Source organism: Malurus melanocephalus, unplaced genomic scaffold (assembly GCF_030028575.1).
Source record: "Malurus melanocephalus ecotype Western Australia unplaced genomic scaffold, MMel_1.1 scaffold_19, whole genome shotgun sequence".
NCBI lineage: Eukaryota > Metazoa > Chordata > Aves > Passeriformes > Maluridae > Malurus > Malurus melanocephalus.
This window is the reverse complement of record NW_026623251.1, coordinates 4,310,137-4,332,269: the sequence shown is the minus strand read 5'-3', so window position 1 is coordinate 4,332,269 and position 22,133 is coordinate 4,310,137. Positions and strand designations below refer to the sequence as shown.

General features: G+C 36.3%; 1 protein-coding gene across 2 annotated transcripts in view; it reads right to left on the bottom strand.

The window, feature by feature from the left end:
• Positions 1 to 22,133, bottom strand: part of CRIM1 (cysteine rich transmembrane BMP regulator 1) — a 172,382-nt gene that overhangs the window by 11,557 nt on the left and 138,692 nt on the right. For both annotated transcript variants that reach the window (XM_057389777.1, XM_057389778.1), the window contains 4 exons: positions 12,591 to 12,747; positions 9,876 to 9,997; positions 5,618 to 5,827; positions 1,120 to 1,335 (listed from right to left, as the gene is read on the bottom strand). In XM_057389777.1, the coding sequence (XP_057245760.1) occupies positions 1,120 to 1,335; positions 5,618 to 5,827; positions 9,876 to 9,997; positions 12,591 to 12,747 (705 nt within the window). The remainder of the gene's footprint in view (positions 1 to 1,119; positions 1,336 to 5,617; positions 5,828 to 9,875; positions 9,998 to 12,590; positions 12,748 to 22,133) is intronic.

The following is a 22,133-nucleotide window of genomic DNA, read 5'->3' as shown; positions in this document are numbered from 1 at the left end:
ACATTACAGGTCAAGAAAGAGGATTGTATGYGCAGAGAAAATATAAGAAAAAGGGAGGAAATGAAAGGATTCATAACAGCATTTAGATCAGGTTCTCAATCTAAAGGCATTAAGCTATGAGACAAAGCTTATTATATAGCCAGTGAGGAAAGATCAGCTCCTCTAAAACAGTATTTTGAAGTAAGCAAATGTTCATTATTAATAATGAGGAAAATGTAAGTCAGGAGAACTAGCTATCTTGTTTACTGGAAGTATTTTGTCAGAAACCACCCCCCCCACCACCCAAACCCCCCCCCCCAAAAAAAAACCCTGTAGCAAAGCCTAATGGCAAAACTTAACTTCTTTTTTTTCCTAAAGTAAAATTTTTAATTTTGGTTTTAATAAAGGCACATTTTCTCAGTGAGTTCATATGCAATTCACAGGTTTGTACTAAATTTCCACTGCAATAAAAGCCCTCATTTGCTATGTAAAATAGGAATTTATGTTCATTTATAATTGAATATCTTTCCTTGGAGAAAAGCAAATCCTGTTATCTTCTTAACACTGTGAGGCTGTACAGGAGGAGTCTGGTACACCTGMCATGCTGGAATGCTTTGATATTACTCAGCTGCCTTCAAATCCCACTCAGAATGATACYATGTGAAGGTTAAAATCAAACAGAAGTATTTTTGAGATCAAATCCCAAATAGACAAGGTAGTAATAAAAAGAAAGAGGTTTCATAGAAACCAAGGCATGTAGAAAGCAAAGGAAACAAGCCTGTATCTACCTAACACTTTGACTGCTTTCAAAGTTTCTCTAATCCTGTATGTCTCCATAAATCAGTGCATATTTCATAAACCTTCCAAGGATTGTGGYTCTCACCCAACTCCTACATTATTACATTGCCTTCAAAGATTTTCCAAGTTCAGGGCCACAACCCCCCTTTACACGTAAGATCTCTCTTGCACACAGTCAAGTTTTGCATTTGAAATAGAGGACTGCAGGCTGTCGCTCCAACCTGCTGAAGAACAAAGGCACCACAACCACCGCCTGTGCACACAGAGGCATTGTCACAGCGAAACATCAGACATGCTCAGCTCAAAGAAGGGCTCTGATGAAAGCTGGATGTCAGCACACACCTGGGCACTGCGGACAGCAGGAGTCCTGTGTGCGGGTGGGGTTTTGRCACAGAAGCGGCGGACAGACTTCAGTCTCACACAGGACACGKCCACTGTGGCATGTGCATTGGGTGCAGGAATCGATGTTCCAGGTCTCTCCTTCCACAAAGTATTCCCCACCAGGAGCATGACAGACTGATGGGCTGGTGAGCTCTGGCTTTTGCACGATTATTTCATCTGGGAAAAAGAGGCAAAAACAAACGGTGACTCTTAGAATCAACAACTGTACACAAGATGAAGAATTTCTGTTATTTCTGAAAAAACATATAAAAATTATTCTTAATGAAGCTCTTTTGACTCCATGGCACCTGCATCTCATGAAAAATTGGAAATACATAAAAAAGAAACATTTGAGAATCGGTCTGAATAAAGACTAGTTAACACAAATCAGAGGCAACTTCAAGTGTTCTTCGCATTTCACTTATGATTTAGGACTTATGATTTAGGAATTCCAAGAGACAATTGCTATTTTCTGAAAAATTCTGTTCAGAGACTTTCTTAAATGCTAAATATTAGSATMAGTTACARTTCCTGAAAGGACAGATAAGTATGYTTCTCCTCTGGGATTTGGAAAGTCCAGGCACAAGTTAAGTTTTCCAACAGGTGCCTATATCATCTTTATCATTTGATGCTACATTAAAAAGCCATCCAGACAACCCCCCTCAAAAACTCAAACAAACAAAAAAACTCCCAACCCACCAGAAGAGTAAAAGAAAAACACAGAATCCCCCACCCAGCCCCCTAAAAATGTAAAAGCACTTAACACCAGCGGAAGTGCTTCATCACTGTTCCATGAAAAAAAAAAAAAAAATCTGCCATCTTTGCGATGAAAACTGGATCCAAGGAAACACCACTGTGTATAGACTCATTCTTCCAATAATGACTCAYCAAATTAACCTTATTCCTTTTCAAATAATTAATTACACCACCTCTGCAGCCCTGGCTAAAAGATTCACCCTGGCAGTTTAGAGGACAGATTTGACCTCTTTCATATTAAGGAGGGAACTGAAACTGTTTCCCTTGTTCAGCGTGAGTGTCCTCCAGCCTCTGGGTATTAAAAAAATGGGGGAACTCTTTATCTCTTGGTGTTTTGAAAGAAAAAAAGAAACCTATCCTGTTCCTTAAGGGTGTTTAAGGATTTACCATCAAGGAAAAGGTTATGCTGCAAACTGCATCCCCAGCCTGCTCAAAATGCCTTGAAACCTTCCCCACACTAGGGGCAATAAGGAGAATAACAGCTGCCTGTTTACCAGTGAGTCCACCAGCTTTTTCCATGCACTGTGCACAGGCACCAAGATGTCTCACACAGCATGTTTAACTGAGCTGCAGAAACCATGGGTTTGAAAGCTATAAGCGTCAAAGCCGAGCTCCAGGCTTATAAGTGATGTCCATCAGCCTGAATTCAACCCATGTGACATTAGGCAGCCTCTGTTAAGAACTGAACTGCCTCAGGTTTCCTATGCTATGAATGGAGGAGAAGAAAAAAGTGACTTCCTGCTAACAATGTCATAGGTCTAAACCACTTTGGGAAGGTCCCTCTCTCCTACTTCATTATAATGATGCCTGATGTGAACATCATCTGAACCCAAACATCTTGGTTAGGGAGAGAAAAGTTGAGTGTACAGCAGTTCCTCTAGACTTCYAGGTAGGCCAAGGCTCTCAAAGTGCTCCTGGCTTCTCCTCATGCTTCCAGCACTGCTGCTCTGTCTGGAGAACAGCATTTGTGACCTTCGCTCTATGACATTGTCATGCAGAAGAAAGTCCATTCAGTTGTTTGTTTTCATTCCTGGAGAATGATCAGCAGAACTCAAGAGGAAGCCAATTCTRGTTGATCTTACTCGATTCACWAAGTACCTGTGTTTTTCTTTCAGGCAATTATTTTATCTTTCACTGATTTGCTTATGCAATGCTTTTCCAATTGTTTACATTTATGAACCACATGCACGATTCAGCAGCATTTACCTGAAATGAGATGGCTAACCTGCTATCTTGTCACTGSTTGATTTTTATTTCAGCTGGAGCAACATACTACATATTATGCAATGGCATCCTAACTCACCATGGCAMAGGCAATACTAATTTTTTTCTGGAAATTTCCTGAGATGTCTCCTTTGCACTTAGTTCTCTGCAAAGTCACAGACCTGTTTTTCTACAGCTCATTCCTGTTCCTGATCAAAAAGGSATAACCAGATAGTACTGCAGTGTAYATTACCTACTGCTCCCTCAGCAGCATTGATGATGTCACTGCAACTCAAGTGCCAAAAATGTGCAGCTACTGTAAAGCTGGAGAAACACCTGGTCMAACAAATACACACTTTCTGCATGGCATGGTTCTGCAAAACACCAGCAATCAAYGGCTTTCCAAATCTTACAGGAAACCTGGAGATTTTCACAAGCATTGTGATGATCCATATAAACCTCTTAATATGTAGAAACATGGTTACAAGGAACGTTGTAGCAATCAAGGTATATCTTGCTCTGCTGGACYCTAACTAAATATGGAATTGAATGGAATGACATAATTTTCAACCTCAAAAATGACATCTGAGAACTGCCACTTCCCTGTTGATAGGTTAACAGTGCAATTCCAAATCAAGTACATCARGACTCCTAATTCAATATCCTTATGGCAGATACAGTTGAGTGACATACAGTCTCACAATTCCAAACTGCATTTTTGTCTACTTAAAGCCATTATATAACATAATCAGYGGGGAATCAATATGTTGTGAAATGAAATCAGAATTACATTTCCAACAAACACAAGACCTCAGAGGGGAATAAAACTCCACACTGAGACTAATTTGGCTGTATAAATTCYTACACTTACATATGCCATATTTAAAATGCTGTGTCTGCCCTAGCATTGTAAGAGTTTACACCAAGTATGACTTCGCTAACCCAGAARTGAGGTGTCCAGTGTCTTGAATGCAGGACTGATATCAGACAGACCCTATCTCTTAAAGGAATGGACACTGCTGGCTAAGCAGATGATCTTTCATCAGAGACCAATATTGCTGGTGCTGAAATCAAATGCTGATCTCATCCACAAGAAATATATAATTTAAGATAATAGGTAGTTAACTTCATATTGATCTTTCTTCCATGAACTGAACATTAGGCTTGTGAATGAATTTACCCAAGCTCATTCTCCATACACAAAGTAACTAGCTGCTGCTCAGCTGAAAGACCAAAATTAACATTACTGTTATTTGAATGCTCTGAAGTTTTCTCTGTGCATCCAGTAAATAAAGATGTACAAGTAYGCTGAGAGTAGAATGAAGTCAGGGATAAGGCTTGAGGACCTAACAACAGAATTTTTGGATCTGGAACAGGCATCATACATTTTCAATTTTGAATTTTGTTTATCTAATGCAAGACTGACATGTCAACCCATCTCTATCCACCTGAGGTATACCATTCCCGACAATACTACACAAATCATTGTGAAAAGGCTGAAAGAGAGACAGATCCTTGGGAATCTTGCATCTTTTTGGGGACTTAAGGTGTGAACTGGATTGGAGATCACCATTTGTCTAAGCAATCTACAGAGATGGGTTATCTTAGGTCACAGGGAGGGTGCACTCTTCTCTGTCACTTTCAGAAAGAGGATCTGGCTGCTTATTTTGCCTTTAGGATTTCCTGTACTTTACAAAGAATTTGAAAGAGTTCATAATTGCTTATATCCTGCTTAGGATACAATGTCTTACTGTTCTGYTATTTATAGAAGTTTCATGAGCCTCATTGTTCTTACTCATAATGTGACTTCCAATAAAGTCATAGACAATATCACGGCATTACAAATGAATCTATTTAGCATATAAAATACTGTAGGAATAATTCTGAAGATAGAGGGCATTAATCTTACACTCCACCCACACTTTTTTGTAGGTGTTTTTCATATTAAAATTGTACAGGAATGCAACATGAACTGTACTTGGCCTTCCCACTGAAAGCATTGAAATAATCTACTGCTGGTGGCATAGGAGCCTTCCCTCAGAACACAGAATCATAATGTTCACTTACTTAAGAGATCTGTTTGTGTACTCCTTTGAGGGGTTGTAAAACATACATCAGGAGACACGTTTTAATAAAACTCCACTTTAAAATTAAAAAATGAAAATTGTAATGGCTTATTACAATACTTGATATTATAGGTAACAGACTAGAAACTTTTAGTTACTTTCACTACTTTTTAGCACTACTTTTTGAAAGAAAGATTCCAATGCGCCAAAGATTAACATGTTAGGACCCACAATATGCATATGCTTTAAATATTTAAGTTGCCATTTTCCACAGCTGAGAACTTAACGACRGCAACTCATCATGTTACATTTGGGCACAGAAACCTTCATCTATACTTCCTAATGAAGGATGTGTGAGATTATTTCCATGTATTAAGAAAGAGAACACAAATGAAAAGGAACTCGATTACAAAGCATGTGGGAGAAAATGTTACCTGGACATGATGGGCAACACTGCCCTGGATGTATGGTGGGGTTTCCACAATTGGGAATGGGGCAGGTGATCAAGGCACACATTTCCCGTCCGTTGTGACAGTAACACTCCCTGCAGCCATCGTGCCAGCTCTCCTCATTCTCATGCCGGCGCCCATCCATGGACAGGCAAGAGCCTGTTTTAACGGGAGGCATAAGAGAAGCCGTTGCCTCTGCAAAAAATCAAAGAAAAATGAGGTGCCCTGATAAGCATCTGCTGCCTAGGAAGAAACACCAACTTCATGTCRGGATTGCATTTATTTTTTAAAGCACATGCAAGACCAAGTGAATAATAGTTCTATCATTTACACTTAGAAATAAAGTAACAACACACAGGAAACAACTAAAAGGTATACTGAAGGGGACAACTGCATGTAGTAGAATGTATTTCTTTGGAAAATATAATCACTTCTTTCTGTTGAACCTATACTTTTTTTGATCAACCAGAAATGCAGTAGTCTAAATAATATAAGAAAAAAGGAGAAATGCAATGGMGGTAAATAGAAAGCATGAATAAAATAGAACATTTAAATAACATAGCAGATTATTTATAATGTATCTGATAGCAAGTAGCGCATAGAAACATTTAAGTAGCTACGAATGGTCTTATAAATGATAAAAAATTGCTATCAGGTGCTAACAGGGTAATGGCAGATACCGGAAATACTACATAAAGTATTTCCTATGAGAAATTATTTGTTTATATTACTATGATAAATGAGATATTTGTAAGAGAACTAGGAGAATTTTACCCCTCATTTCTTTTAGTGTTTACTGAGATGAGACTACAGTGGCTTAGGCTGTGGCATTACTTGCACTCTATCCGAACACACAAGCAGTTGGTCTCGAGAGGATAAAGTTTCATTTGTATCTTAAGRGGTATTTAAGTGGTGCAGGATTCAGCCTCAATGAATTCTTTGTTAATCAGCAGAGTGAATTTGGAGCCAACACTTTCTCATCCACATCACTGTTATGATGAAGGATGTAGGATCAGTTTCTCAGGCAACTGACTTGTTTTTACTGGTAAGTCAACCATGTTCTGCGGACATATATATAAGGCTATCTGTACTAAGTTCTTAATTTCATTTTCTTTTCAAAAAGGATCATGCATGAGAAGTAATAATGTTGACATGTAATTTATTAAGTGTTCAGATTGTTTTGCTTGGTTTTGGTTTTTTTTTTTTTTTTTTTGGGGGGGTTTTTTTTTTTTTTTTTTTTTTTTCTTTTACACACTGGCATGTAGGTCAGCACTTCAGCTGTGGCACATCTATTAAAGATGATCTCTTACAAGCAGATGGTACAAAGTTAGTTTGAGGCACGTTATCAGAAGAAGTCAATACACAGAAGTTACATTAGCATACCATTTTGTGAATTAAAAAGAAATACTGCACRAAGACAAAATATTTCTTAGAACAGACTTCATCCTATTGCATGAAGGGAAATACTATGAAAAAACTTAAATTCAGTTATTACACTTTCAYACTATAGTATCAGASTATTTAAATTATGWTTTGAATGAATATCWCTGGAATRCTGSTCTACATTAAAATGTTTATTGACAMTCAGAAGCCSTAGATAGTAAGACTTCATTTATTTAGGAAGGAAAAAGGATATCAGAAACTCTTTTTTCCTGAAATATTCCAAAATACACTCCAAAATTTGGAGAAACATACATAGGCAGCTRTTCAAAATTAAGTTCAAAAACTGASATTGAYTTTATTWTTTWGTTTTTAATTATAATTARTACAAAAGCTAAYACTTGGAAAAAACCTAATGTCTAAATWCAGAATGGGAGTAACTGGTTAACTAGAGGTATGGTTGAAATGATCTGAAATACAGTAGTTTAAAAGGAAAAAGGAAACTGTAATGTGATACCACTGCAGAAATGGCAAGTTCAATGTAAGAAAYAAGTGTAGGAGCACTGTAAATTTAAATGCAGCACTATTACTTCTACTAGTTTGAAGATTTTACTRTAGCTAAATATAACATCAAGGTTTTGAACAGTGATGAGAAACCAGAGTAACTGGATTTGTTTGACTTAGAAATCCATCTTCCCCCAAAACAATGTTTAGGAGTTTCCAGTTGCAACCCCTTAAATTTTACAAGATTTCTAAAGAGAATGGTGCTTAACTGCTCCATATGTCTGCTGAACTCAGGACAAGAAGTAACCAGTTCAATGTGCAGAAAGGAAGACAGAAATTCTAGAAAATTTATTTTTAAATGTCCTGTGTTGCCAACTACAGGAAAACACTATTTTAGGAAGGTTTTTTTTTTCTCTCTGTTTCGTTTTTTTTTTAATGTCTTTTGAAAGTGGAGATCCTTAATAAATTAAATCTTAGACAAACATCTGTCAAGGATTATCCAGATACACTCTATTTTATGCAAAGAAGGGCAAAGAAGTGGACTCCCAGTTTTTCAGAGTACTACCCCAGCCTGTACTTCKGTGGTTCTACTTCTATTAATCCCAGCATGAGCTGTTTCTGGCAGAAGCAATTTACAAAGTGGAGCTAGTTCATAGGCAGGGGATTTACCTATCCCTTCCTCTTAGGGATTCTGGGTCAAAATTTTAACAAGGACTCACATTTTYCCCAGAACATACTGGTGATTGTTTTAATAACTCTTTGACTGCTAATGAAGTGATGTTGAAGTGATATGCTCATGGCTCGGTATCTTTATGATCATGACAACAATAAATACTACTTAGAGAGGGACCAAACTAATTTCACTAAATAATTGTGCATGTTCTAAAATCTAACATGTTCTTCTCCTAACATGGACTTGTTAGGGAAAACACTTAAAAGTGTGCATACACATAATTAGWGACCAAAGTTTATAGTCTGGGAGGCAATTATGGCACATCTAAGGGAATACTTTGTGTATATCTAGTCCCAGCATTATGACAATSAAGAGAAGTGTAGTGATTGTGAACATGGAGACAAATGACAAGCTGTGTGATAAGAACTATCTCAGTGGGACACCATGCAGCAGTTACCCTTTCTTATTTAATTTTTAAAATTTTAATTTCTAGTARAAGTAATATATTGTAGCTCATGTCAGTGAAATCTGTCTGCTTCTCACATTTGCAAAATATGTTTATAATGTTGCAACTTTTATTTTGTTAGAAGTCCTAAAGTTTCTTAAACTGTCTGAAGTGTATTTATTATGTTATATAGAGAAAAGATAATGTTGGATATTTTTGATTCTTATAATTGCATGTTTGCCTTCAACTGCAGGAGATGACTTCAGRAACACACACTTTCTTCCAGGGCTCTGTTCCCATAAATTGTCCTATCATATTTCATAATTTTTAAAAATTATTAAGAAAGAAGTTATAAAGAAAAAAAATTCTTTTCTTTGCAAAAGAAATAGCAAAACGTTAAAAATAGAGTCATTACACACAGTGATGGGAAAGTAATCAAACTTACTTGACTATAGCTAAAAATCAAAACACACAATAAGAATCAAAGGAAATAAGCATGAATGAGCAGTTAGGATCAGAGAGAAACTAAGCAAAACCAAAGAGTTATTAAATGCAAAACATGGAGATGAGCAATGAAGGAAGTCTGGCTTCCTTCTACCCAGACTAATAAAAAACACAATCTGAAAATATTGTTAAAAGAGATATTGAAAGCAGCAACAGTGTAAGACAGACAACAAATGGACATCTGATCTCAATATCCACCTTGAAATTGGTGGTTATACATTTGGGATGTCTCATGTATGGAATTTTGAGCTTAAGAACACCAAGTTCTTTCTCCTGGGTAGCTGTTCTCTCTATTGATTAATATTTCCTGGAAAGTGTCCAAGAAACAGCACTACAATTTTAGGCGATATACAGAACATCTATCAAATCCTACACTTGTTGTAAAGAAAAGACAATGGCCAAGATGAACATCACTACAGAAAAAAATGCCCTCAACCAGTTTAATTAGAAGTTGATTATGAAGAGCCTGATCTGATTTTTATGAATGGTAACAAACTTTTTGTGACTTTGTAGCAGGAGACGAAAGCAGAGCTGATGCTTTCTGGAGAAGCCAAGATGAACAGATAGTAACAAACATAAGCAGAATGATACATTCCGTCAAGCAATGCTGAACGGACTCCCCAGTTACTATATTTCAATTTGTTAAAATTCTGTGCAGTATTGCTGTTCTTTTGCTCTGCTTTCCAACTGCTTTGAAAACAAGTTGCAGTTAGAGGTGGTAATGCTCCAGCACATACCTCTGCACTTGCAGATAACACAGCCGTGACTGTTCTGCTGGAAGCCCAATGGACAGATTTTACCACAAGGCAGGTTGGGGCACTTCTTACACCGACAGATTTCACAGCCATGCTTGTTCTTCCTAGATAACCAAAATAATTTGTTAAAGGTCAGCAAGTCACTTTACTTTAAAGCAAGAGCATCCCTGCTAAGGAAGTCACTGGTGAACAAAAAGAATTATTGTTAACTGCTACCCTTAGATTCACTGGTTTTATGGGCTGTATWGTTCTCCATCCTGGCATGTACTCCCTCCACTGAGAGGATCCTATGCTGAATATTTCCTCGTCTGTTTCAGAAAGGCAGATAATACTATTCAGACTTTAGGACAGATGTACTAAACAAAGATGAGACAGGGTAAATTTAGAAAATGATCTAGGATGGTAGAGGAGATATAAATCATGTAAATCTCTAAAACGGCCGGCTTCAAGTTGTAGAAAACTTCATTTCATTTTTAGTTAAAAGGCTGAGAATAACAAATTGTCATACAGTAGAGTGGAGAATGAAAGACTTCTCTTCCTATCCCATCAAAAGGAATACTTCTTTCCATTAATGTGTTAGAGCTTTAAACAGTGATTTTACTTAGCAGATTTTTTCAGACAATTATGAAAAGATTTTGGTTTCTTTAGCGATGCACAAACCCAGTATTTCCAATTACTAACTTCTGAGACTCTTAAAAAAAATTAAAAACCCCAGAAAAGTGATGATTACTCCTTAACTGTTCACTCTCTAATATACTTTTCATAGTTCTTTCTTTTGTGTCCAATTTGTGACTAAAGGTTTACATTAAAAYAGAGTYYTGTCTTCCATTACACCCCATGTTTTTAATGATCATAACACACATGGAAGTCAAATACATTTTAAAAAAGAATTTGGCACGGCAGCAGCAAACTGAACAAATGTACTATACAATCACAAATCTAAATAATTTTAACACCAAGATAAAACTCCAATTGAAATGATCCTAAAGTTGTTCTTACCACAACTTCAGCCTTTTATACTACAAATAGTTCCATACATAGTTATCTTTGAATGTTATGAATTTTATTCAGTGGAATTACTCATGTATTTTGCAGAGAATGATGAAATTAGAGTGCTTATTTCCAATTYCTAAAAAATTAAATTATCTGAAGACTTTATTAAACATTCATCATTTAAAAACAGCAGTCAAGTATGGTGCATTCTACATGCAAACCCAGAATTTAAATTGAAAACTATTTTCCAAATAGCTTAAAAAGGTTTAAAGTTTATATATTTTTCAGGTGCACAAAAGCGTATGGGAAAGATCACCCCAAAGACAGGATTCCTGAAAACACTGGCATCAGCTTGARATCAACTTGTTTTTAAAACATCTTAATCTTAAAACTAGCATACTATGCCCTTTAAAATGTGCTGTCATTTTTAAAGTGCTGTTGCTAATAGTTCACGTAGATTTTCTAATAAAACTGTTTTGCAAACACACTTCAGTAAAAAAAAAAGGCAAGGACGAAGAGTGTGTTTCAGCTTATCTAAGTACAGAAACAACACATAAATTGTAATTTTCCTCTATAGGTTAATATGCTAACCCGTGATACATAGAGACTAAAAATTACTGCTCTTTACAGGATTCCTTTTCTGTAACTTCACTCTGATTCTACTTTGTCTCTCGTGTGAAACTGAGAATAACTCTCAKCCACTCCTGAAGTCAACACACCTGAAGATAATTTTATTAACTCCTTAATTTAAAATTCTTTGTTTTCCTCTCTCATTTCCTACTGAGTGTACTAAGAGGACACACTACAGTAAAGATGGCTATTAAAAAACCTGCAACCTTTATGAACAAGGGTCAAAGAGCACTCTAAAAGGAGTCAAATATGTAAGAACTATAACTATCAAGGAGCTGCAAATACAGTAAACTTCAATGAGAATCCTAAAAAAGAAAATTACATATGAACGTTACCTGAAGATCTGCTGTCATGAGGTAGAAATTAAACTATTATGAAAAGCAGGCAGTAACTTTGAATGAATGCATAAAAAATTAAAATGTATTAGTAAAATATATATTGATGCCATCAGAACTAATTACTAAGAAATTTTTGTCACAAAGACCTGCTCAGTTTGCATCACCCATTCCACAATTAAATAAATACCACAAATATTTACTTTTAGGGAGAAAGAAGTCCACTACAAATACAGATTTTGAGCTTATTTACAAAAACATAAATAAGATATAGACCTGTTCTTCACAAATCTTTGCAAAAAATTCAGTCTCACTAAAACTAGTCTGCTGTCATACCAACATTAAAAGAAACTTSAAATATTAGATAATAATTTGAATAAAATAAATGGGCTATGAAATGAAAGGTTATCAAACCATGCCAACAGAATTTCARAAAGCTACATGCAAGAGATATTACTTGCAAGTAGCTTTCTCATCTTGTTTGTCAAGTTCTTGAAAAAAAATTTAAGCACTGCTTTGCCTTTATAATCTGCTGGTTTTTGAGTTGCTGTTTCTAAATGTGCTGATCAAAATCCATTTTGAAGAATACGACACTCTGACATCCGTAATGGCGTTTCTGTGTTCCTACACTTCCTCGCTTCCCCACAAAGCAAACACAAGTACACAAGCCTGGATTTTTGCATATTTTCAGTACAGACAGGGATTGCATTGAGCGTGCTTTCAGAATGAGAATACGTACAAGTATCCAAAGGGACAGTACTTGTCACATACAATGGGCTTGCACTTCTTGGGCCGTGGCCGGCACTGACAGATCTCACAGTTGTGGGCRTCAGTCTGGAAGCCGAAGGAACAGTCCAAGGAACAGCCTGAAATGAGGCCAGTGCACAGCTCCTCCCCTGCAAAGGACATGCACGGGTTAGTACAATATGAAAGCTGTTTGCATCAAACACATCCTATGCTGACTGAACCTTCTGCTCCCTTTCACTTYGTAACTTTCTTAACACTGCTAAGCCTTACCTTCAGACTGTCCTATTCTTAAAACATTTAACAGAATTCTCCAATAATGACCCAAACAGTATGAACAGACACCACGGGATTCTTCAGCTCCAGTCAGCAGCTTGGGGAGTACCACCTGGTACTACAAACTAACACGATTTTATGAACAGATGCACAGCCAAGGGAGTCCAACACCCATGGTTCCATTGGCTTTTAATAAKACATCTAAAATAACACACATACTTGCCACACATCATGTGGGTTTAACAGGCTTTTGCTCAACACAGAGCATCTTTATTTCTCCTCTACTTATTTTAAATAGAACTGAAAGGGTGGGATATATTAGAAACTTTTATTCTTTATGCTACTTGCTGTCAACTATTTTGTGATTAAGACCTGCTTTTAAAAAATATAACTATGATATTGTTAAGATGTGATCTAAGCTTAGACATGCCAGACTAAAAGTTCTATTTCCTGAAGTCCACTACCAAGTTTCATCTGCCTCTTGTGGCATAAGGAAGATGCTGATCTGTTGGCATCTCAATTTTCCCAGWACAAAGATAAATAATAGTCATTATATTCACTCTCATTGCAATTTCCTGTTCTGAGACTGATCAGTTTCTTTTTTTTTTTTTTCTTGAATGAAGAAATGCCATAAAGACCAGAAAGCGTGGGATAAAAAGTTCATTTATTGGTTGCAGAGGTAAGAGAAAGTAGGAAATTAGGGYTTTTTTCACACTAAGGATTCAAAACACCAGGGAAGGAAATTACCATTATTACAATATCTCAAGTAGATCAAAATAGAAAAAAAGGGAAACATAATTAAGATTTTTCAACAGAAGAATATGATAGGTGATATCCACAGGCTTGACACTAAGAGTGATATTTAAAGGATGGCTGATCCCTAACTGAAACATCCACACCAGCACAAAGTGTTGTTTGTACAGAGTTCAGCTGAAGAGTATTCTTCCAGATGTGCTCTTCATTCAAGCCCTGGAGACCACTTTCCTTTAGGGGGTGAACATTTAGGGACATGGTTTTTCCAAAGAGGGTATTGCTTATTAMCACTGACCTACACTCTAACATGGTAATGTACTGAGGACAGACTACAGAGGCAATCTTTGCTTTACTTAAATGCTTCCTCTTCTGTTTTTTTTTTTTAATGTTGCATTTAAGATTGCAAAAGATAGACTTAACCAGATGTGGCTAAATTGTTTCCTTATCTTTGCCACCAAGTTGATGTTCATTTGGTAAAGAAGGCATGTTTCTACTGCCACAGAATGAGACTAAAACTTCAGAGAAAACGAGCAAATTCACTGCCTGTTTCTGCGGTGCAATTTGGGCATGCAAGYGTAATACAACACAAGAGTCTCATTATCCCAAACAACAGTTCTCAGTTTAAATAGGATGAATATAATCGGGGTCACAGCTCTCACCTCTCCATTTTTATGCAAATTTGGTGTCTGAAGAAGGGTGCAAGTTTGRGAGTTTTTTGCCATTCAGAACACAGAAAAAGAAATGCCAGATCCTCTCATAATCTCTAGAGATTGTGTTTGGAAGCAGAGTATCAATACCACAAGATTTAAGCATTTACTCTCAGTCAGATCTAACCTTTGCACAGCAGTGGTAACCCTTGCTCTTGCTTTATGGAGAGAGAAACACACATACAAAGATGTTAATGAAGTTTACACATTTTTGGAGGATTAAGTCARGCCAATCTATCAAGAATACGAATCTTTTTAATATGTAGCCACTAATTSTGATTTTAAAACATTATAATGCAAACTTTTATATTTTTCTCTGGTAAAGAGTAATACAAAGGTATTCCTTGAAGCAAGTTAAAATAATGAGAGTTTGTTTTTCATTTATGAGCTTTTATACTAGAATGCTTGTACAAAATTATTCCCTTTCAACACACAGCAATAATAAAATTAACTGAACTCTTCCATTACGCAAGACATTATAAGGTAGTCATAATTTTTAAAGCTAGGCTTGAACTTCATAAAGAATGTACAGAAAAGCACGTATCTCCAAAAAGAATTAAGTTCAGTTATGACCTTTGATATAATGTAAGCTCTGTATCTCCTGCAGCTGCTCAGAACTGATCAATGAACAAATCTGGAATTGCACAGGCTAAACTGAGCAGAGCCATTCATTTTCCAAAGCATACTTTGTCATGGAGGTGAAATGTTTACKTGGCTGTCTATAAACAGTTGAATCATGAAGACAGGTGAAGGAACAAGAAGGTACATATGCAAAGGCATGGGAGAAATAAATAGACATCTTAAAAAAGTGAAAGGAAGAGCTGGAAATAAAAAAATTAAAATAATCTCAAAAAAACAGAAAAAACAAGAACTTTATTTTTTAGTTGGCATATTTCTTTATCTTATTTGTCTCCAGTTTATCTTTTAAGAAGAGCTATCGAAGTGCAATACCCAGGTTTGACTACGACCTTACAGAAGGTAGCAAAATAATGATGCCTCAGARTCCCACAACCAAATACCTTTTCAGTCTTCCACTCTGCTCTGATTTCTGTAACAAGTTTGGAACGTGTAAAGTTACTATACTTTATTAAAAAGCTCAAGGTGTCTAGGGCAGTGCTACACAAGCAGGAAGACATCCCAAGCACCTTATCCCAAGTAGCTTGTGATGTTGAATATACTTGAAACTCAAAGAGTCAGCTGACATACCAACCAGGGGATCCAGTCTCGAAGCAATATCCTCCTTGCTTAATCTTTTACAGAGTGAGTTATCCTCAAAAGAATTTTCACTTTGTAAGTGACCAAGAAAAAAAGCTCTGAAGAGCCTTGAGGTGGATGACTAATAATTACCACTTCCTCTCAGGAACAGACAGTGAAGAGCATATTAAAAATCATCAAAATTCTGACTATGTCAAACATAAAGGGAAAGTTAGCTGAAGTCAATGCAAAAACTGTTAGTGTATGGACTTTCTAGTGTTATGAAAATGCTATGCATGAGGTGATCAGCATAATCTCCACAGACCTCTGCTCACACTCTTTCTAATAAGATGCTGAAAATTAAGCTTCTGATAAGATTTTTTTTACTGAAATTAACATGTTATTGCACTTAAATTTCTGATAGTATGGCAGTAGAGGTGTGGAAAGAGATTATAGACAGTTTTTGAAAAAAAATTCTCTATGAAATATCATGAAACTAAGAAAGTGAATTCTGGTCWGCTTTCTAACTTTACATCTAATAATGTAAATTTCTCCTATTAAAACATTATTAAAAACATGGCAACTGCAGGCAGTCTCTAAATGAAGTATCATCTGGCACACAGACAGAATTTACATCTGCTGCACAGGTCTATTGAAAAGCACAGTCCAGCATTTTAAGCCAGGTACTTCTTCAGAAAATTAAGTGAATCACCAATCTCACAAAGCAAAGCATAGCTGCTGGAGAAAGAAGAAAAAGAGAAGAAGATTGTAAACCTAAATACTCAAATGTGGATCACTGGTATCCTGACAATTTTTCTACAGCCTTAGCTATTGCTTTAAATTAATCATTATTAAAATACATCACTCATTTGTTATGAAAGGGTAAGTAAAACCAGATTTTTTGCTAAGGTTTTGCATTTCAAGTGACAAATACTAAGGAACAAGGAGAACTAGTTAATGAAAGACAACTGCAATAAACTGAGGAAATTTATTATAGCAAAACGTTAGGAGGGTATTTGAGGGTGTTTTCCATCCCTGCTTAGATAAGTTTCATGAGGAAACTGAATCCCAAATAATGGAATATATTTGCAGAGAAGAGATCCAGCCCTAACTGTTCTAATAACTGCTCAAAAGTGCATCGGGGCAATCAGACAGGCTGAAATGAGGATATAGCAAACATTTTAAAAGCTAATGCAGAAGAAAACTACCGTTCAGAGTTTGACAGAACAACATTATGAATTTGCATGTCACTGCAACTCTAACAGAGTGGGATCAAGCTTCTGATCACACAGTGTAAGTCATGCCAATATAGAAAACAACCTGTAGGACAAGCTCAGAGTTCAGATGCAGGATATTGGTTGATGCCAGAATGATTCTGATGAGATAYGACTTTAGGAAAAGATGAATGTGTTCCTGAGTATCTCAGGCTCATAGAACTGTATTTTTAATACAAATACTTAGCTTTTAATGTGAGGAAATTAGCTGAAATACCACATAAAATGCTGAAAGAATTAAGTACAGTAGAAGGCTAGGACACTAACMACAGAAAGTTTGATGTTATTAAGTAGTGTCCTGCTTAGAACTAACACTCACTTGAGGACCAACACACACCAAGTACTTGTAGCAGTGAACCCTGCCCACACAAGACCAYGCTGCTTTCTTTGCCATGTGCAACCACAACTGCAAAAGCAGCAGCGAAGCCAGTTCCCAACAGGTCCAGATGGTAATTCACAGCTTAGCCACAGCCTTCACTAGCCCTCACCACACTGGCAAAGGCTGTTGCTTACAGACTGAGTCCCCTAAAGACTGCAGTACTAGAAAATACTTCATTCTGTAGTTTGCTACATTCTAACACATTATATGCTGACTTCAATATGAGAATTTCAAATTACTGGATTTATTTGGATCAATTAAAAATGATGCTTTTGGAAAAAATACAAGCAAAAAGAATAGCTGAAGATTAATTAATCTTCCAAAAAAACCCCATTTGTGAATTACTAACAAACAGGTAGTTGTCAGGGTTTTAAGCCTGGTCACCCTTGTCCCTGAACTCCTTTTAAATATAGGAATTTCTTTGCCAAATTTCCTCCACACACTTATAAACCCTTTCATACACGCAGAATACAATGAAACAAATATTGCCAGTTTCAGAAGAGGATGACACTGTTAAAGAGGAATCCATTTGGGATATGGAGGATGGGACAACTCTCCGTAGAACAAAGTCTTGAAAATTAATGATTACCAAGATATGATGAGGCTCTATACAGCGTGCTATGCACAAACTACCTGGTKTTTTAAAACTCTTTGACACTAAGTATCTTACTCTCAACACTAACATCATCTCTAGTTTCAAAAGGTTGTCTGATATCTGTAAAACTGAGTCACTGGCTGCTGAAGGAAAGAAAAACACATTCAAAAATCAACATGGAGAAGCAGCTGACATACTGATGTGACCTACTACAGTGCACTCCCAGATTGCAAACAAGACAACAACAACATTCTGTCCCATGATATTGCAGCAATGTCTGCATTTGGCAGAATTAACTTAGCACTGGAATATTTCAGATACATGCAACTTCTCAAGTATAGCACCTTGGGGCCAACGCCTCTCAAAAGGAATCACAGGTCTTTGACCTAAATTCAAACCATCACTTGCATGACTTATTCCTGAATTCAGAGCACTCACATACCCACCTCACATGAACCTATGAATATTTGGAATGTTATAAATATTGCCCAAAAAACAAACTGAAAATGAAACAAAATTCAATTCCATGAATTGCACGTTAGCTCCAAAATGGGTCTTCTGCTTGTATTTCTAACAGCTTGACTGTAATTCCAGCTCTTTCTTTTTAAAAAAGGTTTATTTTTTTTTCTACCATATATATGGTATATAAAAAAATCTAGGCTCTTAAACTTGGGTATTTATGTTTCTCCAGTGTGTGTCCAATTTTGCATAAGGACACACTGTTATGAACTGAAAATAATCTTACTCTAAGAAGGYTTGAAAATACATTCTATGTTGAAATACATTTAGTTTCCAGTCCTCTAATTCACAGATAAAAAAAATAACAGCCAGAGAATATTAACAGATTTGTGACAAGGACTGTGTCAGTATTTCAACTTGGTTTAGGCTGGTGTCCATTTCTGAAAATTTGTAGCATGGCTACACAAAGCTAGCTACATACCTTTACCAGCATTACTTTCTTGATGCTGAGGACAGATCATACCAGGAGAACTGTTTCACAGTACCTTTACAATTAAGCACTCCTCAGCCGTCCTCTCGGTGTGGATTGCTACTGCTGGTTAATCTTCGGGGGTGGGGATCTGGGGAGGCAAATTTATGAAGGAGAAAACTAGGTTACTTAACAGTAACTGGAATTCTCTGAATATATTGCCTCCACAGATCCACACTAACCCTCCCTCCTTTTGTAAGACTTAAATCAYGATTCACAAAAGCTGGATATAAATGAAGGGACTGGGCGCTGTGATGCTAGAAAACCCTGTTTAAAAAAATTGTAAGTCCATTGAGGCAAATGAACCACTTGGATATCTGCTCTAAACACATCTAGGATTCACATACAACACATAAATTCATGAAAATGAAATTGTAGCAGTGATATCTCAAAGGTGGAATAACTGTAGAATGATCAAGCTTCAAGCACATTGTTTCTGTTATTTTTTTTCCATATGTCAAGCCAAGTAAAGGTCTTATCTGCTTCTATTTCACTACATTTATTGTARGCATTACAAAATGCAATATATTATAATCTTCAGAGATCCTGCCAAAGACTTTCATTCTAGTGAGARGATAGATAATATTTATTTGGCATGAGTTGTTCTTTATAATTCCATCCTTTTCTGGGAGAAATTCCACTATCTTGCACATGTGAACTTAGGGTTAGTAGTTTTATTCTACTTAGGTTATGCACATTTTTTCTGATGTAAGCCTTAAGTTTTTAGGAAACATGCTTCATCCTAAATTTTCCATGGCTGTATTTCATTACTGAGGTCTAATAYATAATAGCTCTTCCCTTTTAAATCACTGCAGAGGATAGTAAGACATCCTTTTCGGTCTACAGCATTATTCAAAAAACTAATATGTGCTCTCCTTTGCACTAAGAAAGACTACTTGGRCTGTCTTTTATTTCATAACTTTATTTTCCATGGAATTTGTTGCAAAATCAAAGTAACAAGTAGTAATTGCTGCTAAAACATAGAAGTGTTATGTAATTTATATTTTACTTTACTWTTTCCAGGAATTTTGCATTGTCTGAAGTACATTTTGTGTGATTAGTGTGCAATTACTGCCTGACCTCAGATTGACACAGAAATAAACATAAAATATGTTTATTTAAAAAGAAAAAAATAACACTGAGGGAGTTTTAAGTGTTTAGAACACACATCCCTGGGTATGAATTACTTAAAGAAATACAGGAATTAAATATTCACATTTTGGCAAGACAAGTGAAAAGTTAGGGCTCTAACTATTGACGAATTAACACACAAAAACCAAGAAGTTGTGTTCTCTCATTGCAGTTCCTGAAAAGATTTCTTAGGCTTTTTTCTATYATCACTCCCTACACAGAGCCTTAATTGTTGCTATTTATAGACAGCCTGAAGATCAACCTGCCTTTGAATGCCTACACAACTAAATAAAGACCCAGAATCAAGCCAAAGTGGAATTTCATTCTGCTCCATCAGCTATGAAGGGTGATGGTGTGAGTTGCCAGAATGCTGAGTACCATGCTTCAGGTGTGTGCTGGCATAGACTGAATGACAGCATCTCCTTTCAACTCCATGGTGGAAAACGTTTTCTTCTCGTTAAAAAAAAAAGGTATCAACACTTCCAAAATTATTTCTGTGTGTATACAYAGAACATGTTTTGGGGAAAAGATGGTTTCATGTTTAGAGTACTGTGCAAACACACAATATACCAAGATTCCTTATTTTTGAACAGTGATTGTGTGATTTGCTTTGACAGACAAAAGAGATCACAACATGAAGTGGAAGATGATGCATTATAATGTGCACARAAAAYAACTCATCTCAGCTGTCCACAACTRCATCTCTCCATAAGGAGTCTGAAATCAATGAAATTGGATGACAGTTGCATCTTGGAACTGCAAAGGTAAGCCTTTGAAATGAATTYCTAAAATTGAAGGCAACACTAATTTAATTCCATTTTAATAAGATTTGAAAGGTTAAAAAATGTAAARTCATACATGCATACAGTTATATCCYRAGTACTACTACATGTTCAATTMGTTTGGGGTAAAACACTARYTTTGGTCAMAGGAGGGATTTGAAAGGGTTTTTCTTTTCCATGAAACTAATCCAGAAAATAGACAAGGCTCACAGTGCAGACACTCACTGAGGAAGGACTTTGTGTGCAGCAGCAACTACGAATCAGATTTTAAATCCTATGTTACTGCAATCCGCAGGCATCATTTAATATGCCTGTTAGTCTTCCTTTGGGCAACAGGAGTTCTGTCTCACAAACAGCGGATCACTGTCTTCCTTCCAGATCACAAGGACTCCTCCAAATGTATTTGTCCTCCTAAAAACTTAATTCCACTCCAGTTCTCCCTATTAAAGGCCTATCAAACACAAGAGTAATCACTGCACACTATAATGTTTTTCTTCTTTACTTTTTTCTCTTTGACTTTGGCTCTTGCATCATCTTACACCGTCTTTTTTTTTTTTTTTTTTTTTTTTTTTTAGGTAATGCTTTTTATGTTTTTCCTACTTGTTTCAGTTTTATTTTCAGTATTCTGCAGTGATTCTTCCTAGATTCTGGATTACACTTTTCACCTTTTACTGTCACGTAGTGCTTCTTTGGCTTTTAGATGCTTCTGGTTGGTATGACCATTTTTTCTCYTTCATCATTTGTGGTTCCATCTCTACTTACTAGAACTTTCTTCCTGTATCTGTCTATGCTCACAGGTCAGGAAGGTTTTTTTTCTTCCTTCTCTTATAACTATAGTCTGCTGCTTTTAAAAAAAACCATTTTATTTTACTTTACAGCACTTTACAGTTTTCACCGTGTGTTGCTATCACATGTTTTTGTGTTCGCTGCAGAAACAGGAAGAAGGACAGAAGGCAAAGTAAACGAATTCTATTAAAATCAGATTCCAGAAATGTTTTTATTTGCTTCTTTCTTCCTTTTAATTCTGTAGCTGTCTTGAACCAGGCTGGATGGACTCAAAACTAAATTACAATAAAGCACCACAGATTTCATGATACCGTATTTACATAATCRTTCCAAATAAACCTGTTGTACTTCTGGCTATATGAAGGTAATAATGAAGAACAAATTACACCTTCAATCTGTGTTCTTCCACCTCATCATTTTGCTTTTATTTTGGCTGAAATAACTGAARTATGTAACAAACCTTCAGCAGAGACATCTAATGGGAAATCAACAAAAAAATGAAACTTTATTGGAACTAGATTAGCAGAATTAGGATATGATGACTTCAAATCACAGTGGAGGTACGGGGAGCTTCCTTTCTGAGGCACCTCAAGTCTGACTCTGACAAGCAGCTTAGAACAGTAAAAAACAAATGAATGCAGTATAAAGATTGTGATTGCTCCCTGAAGTCCTC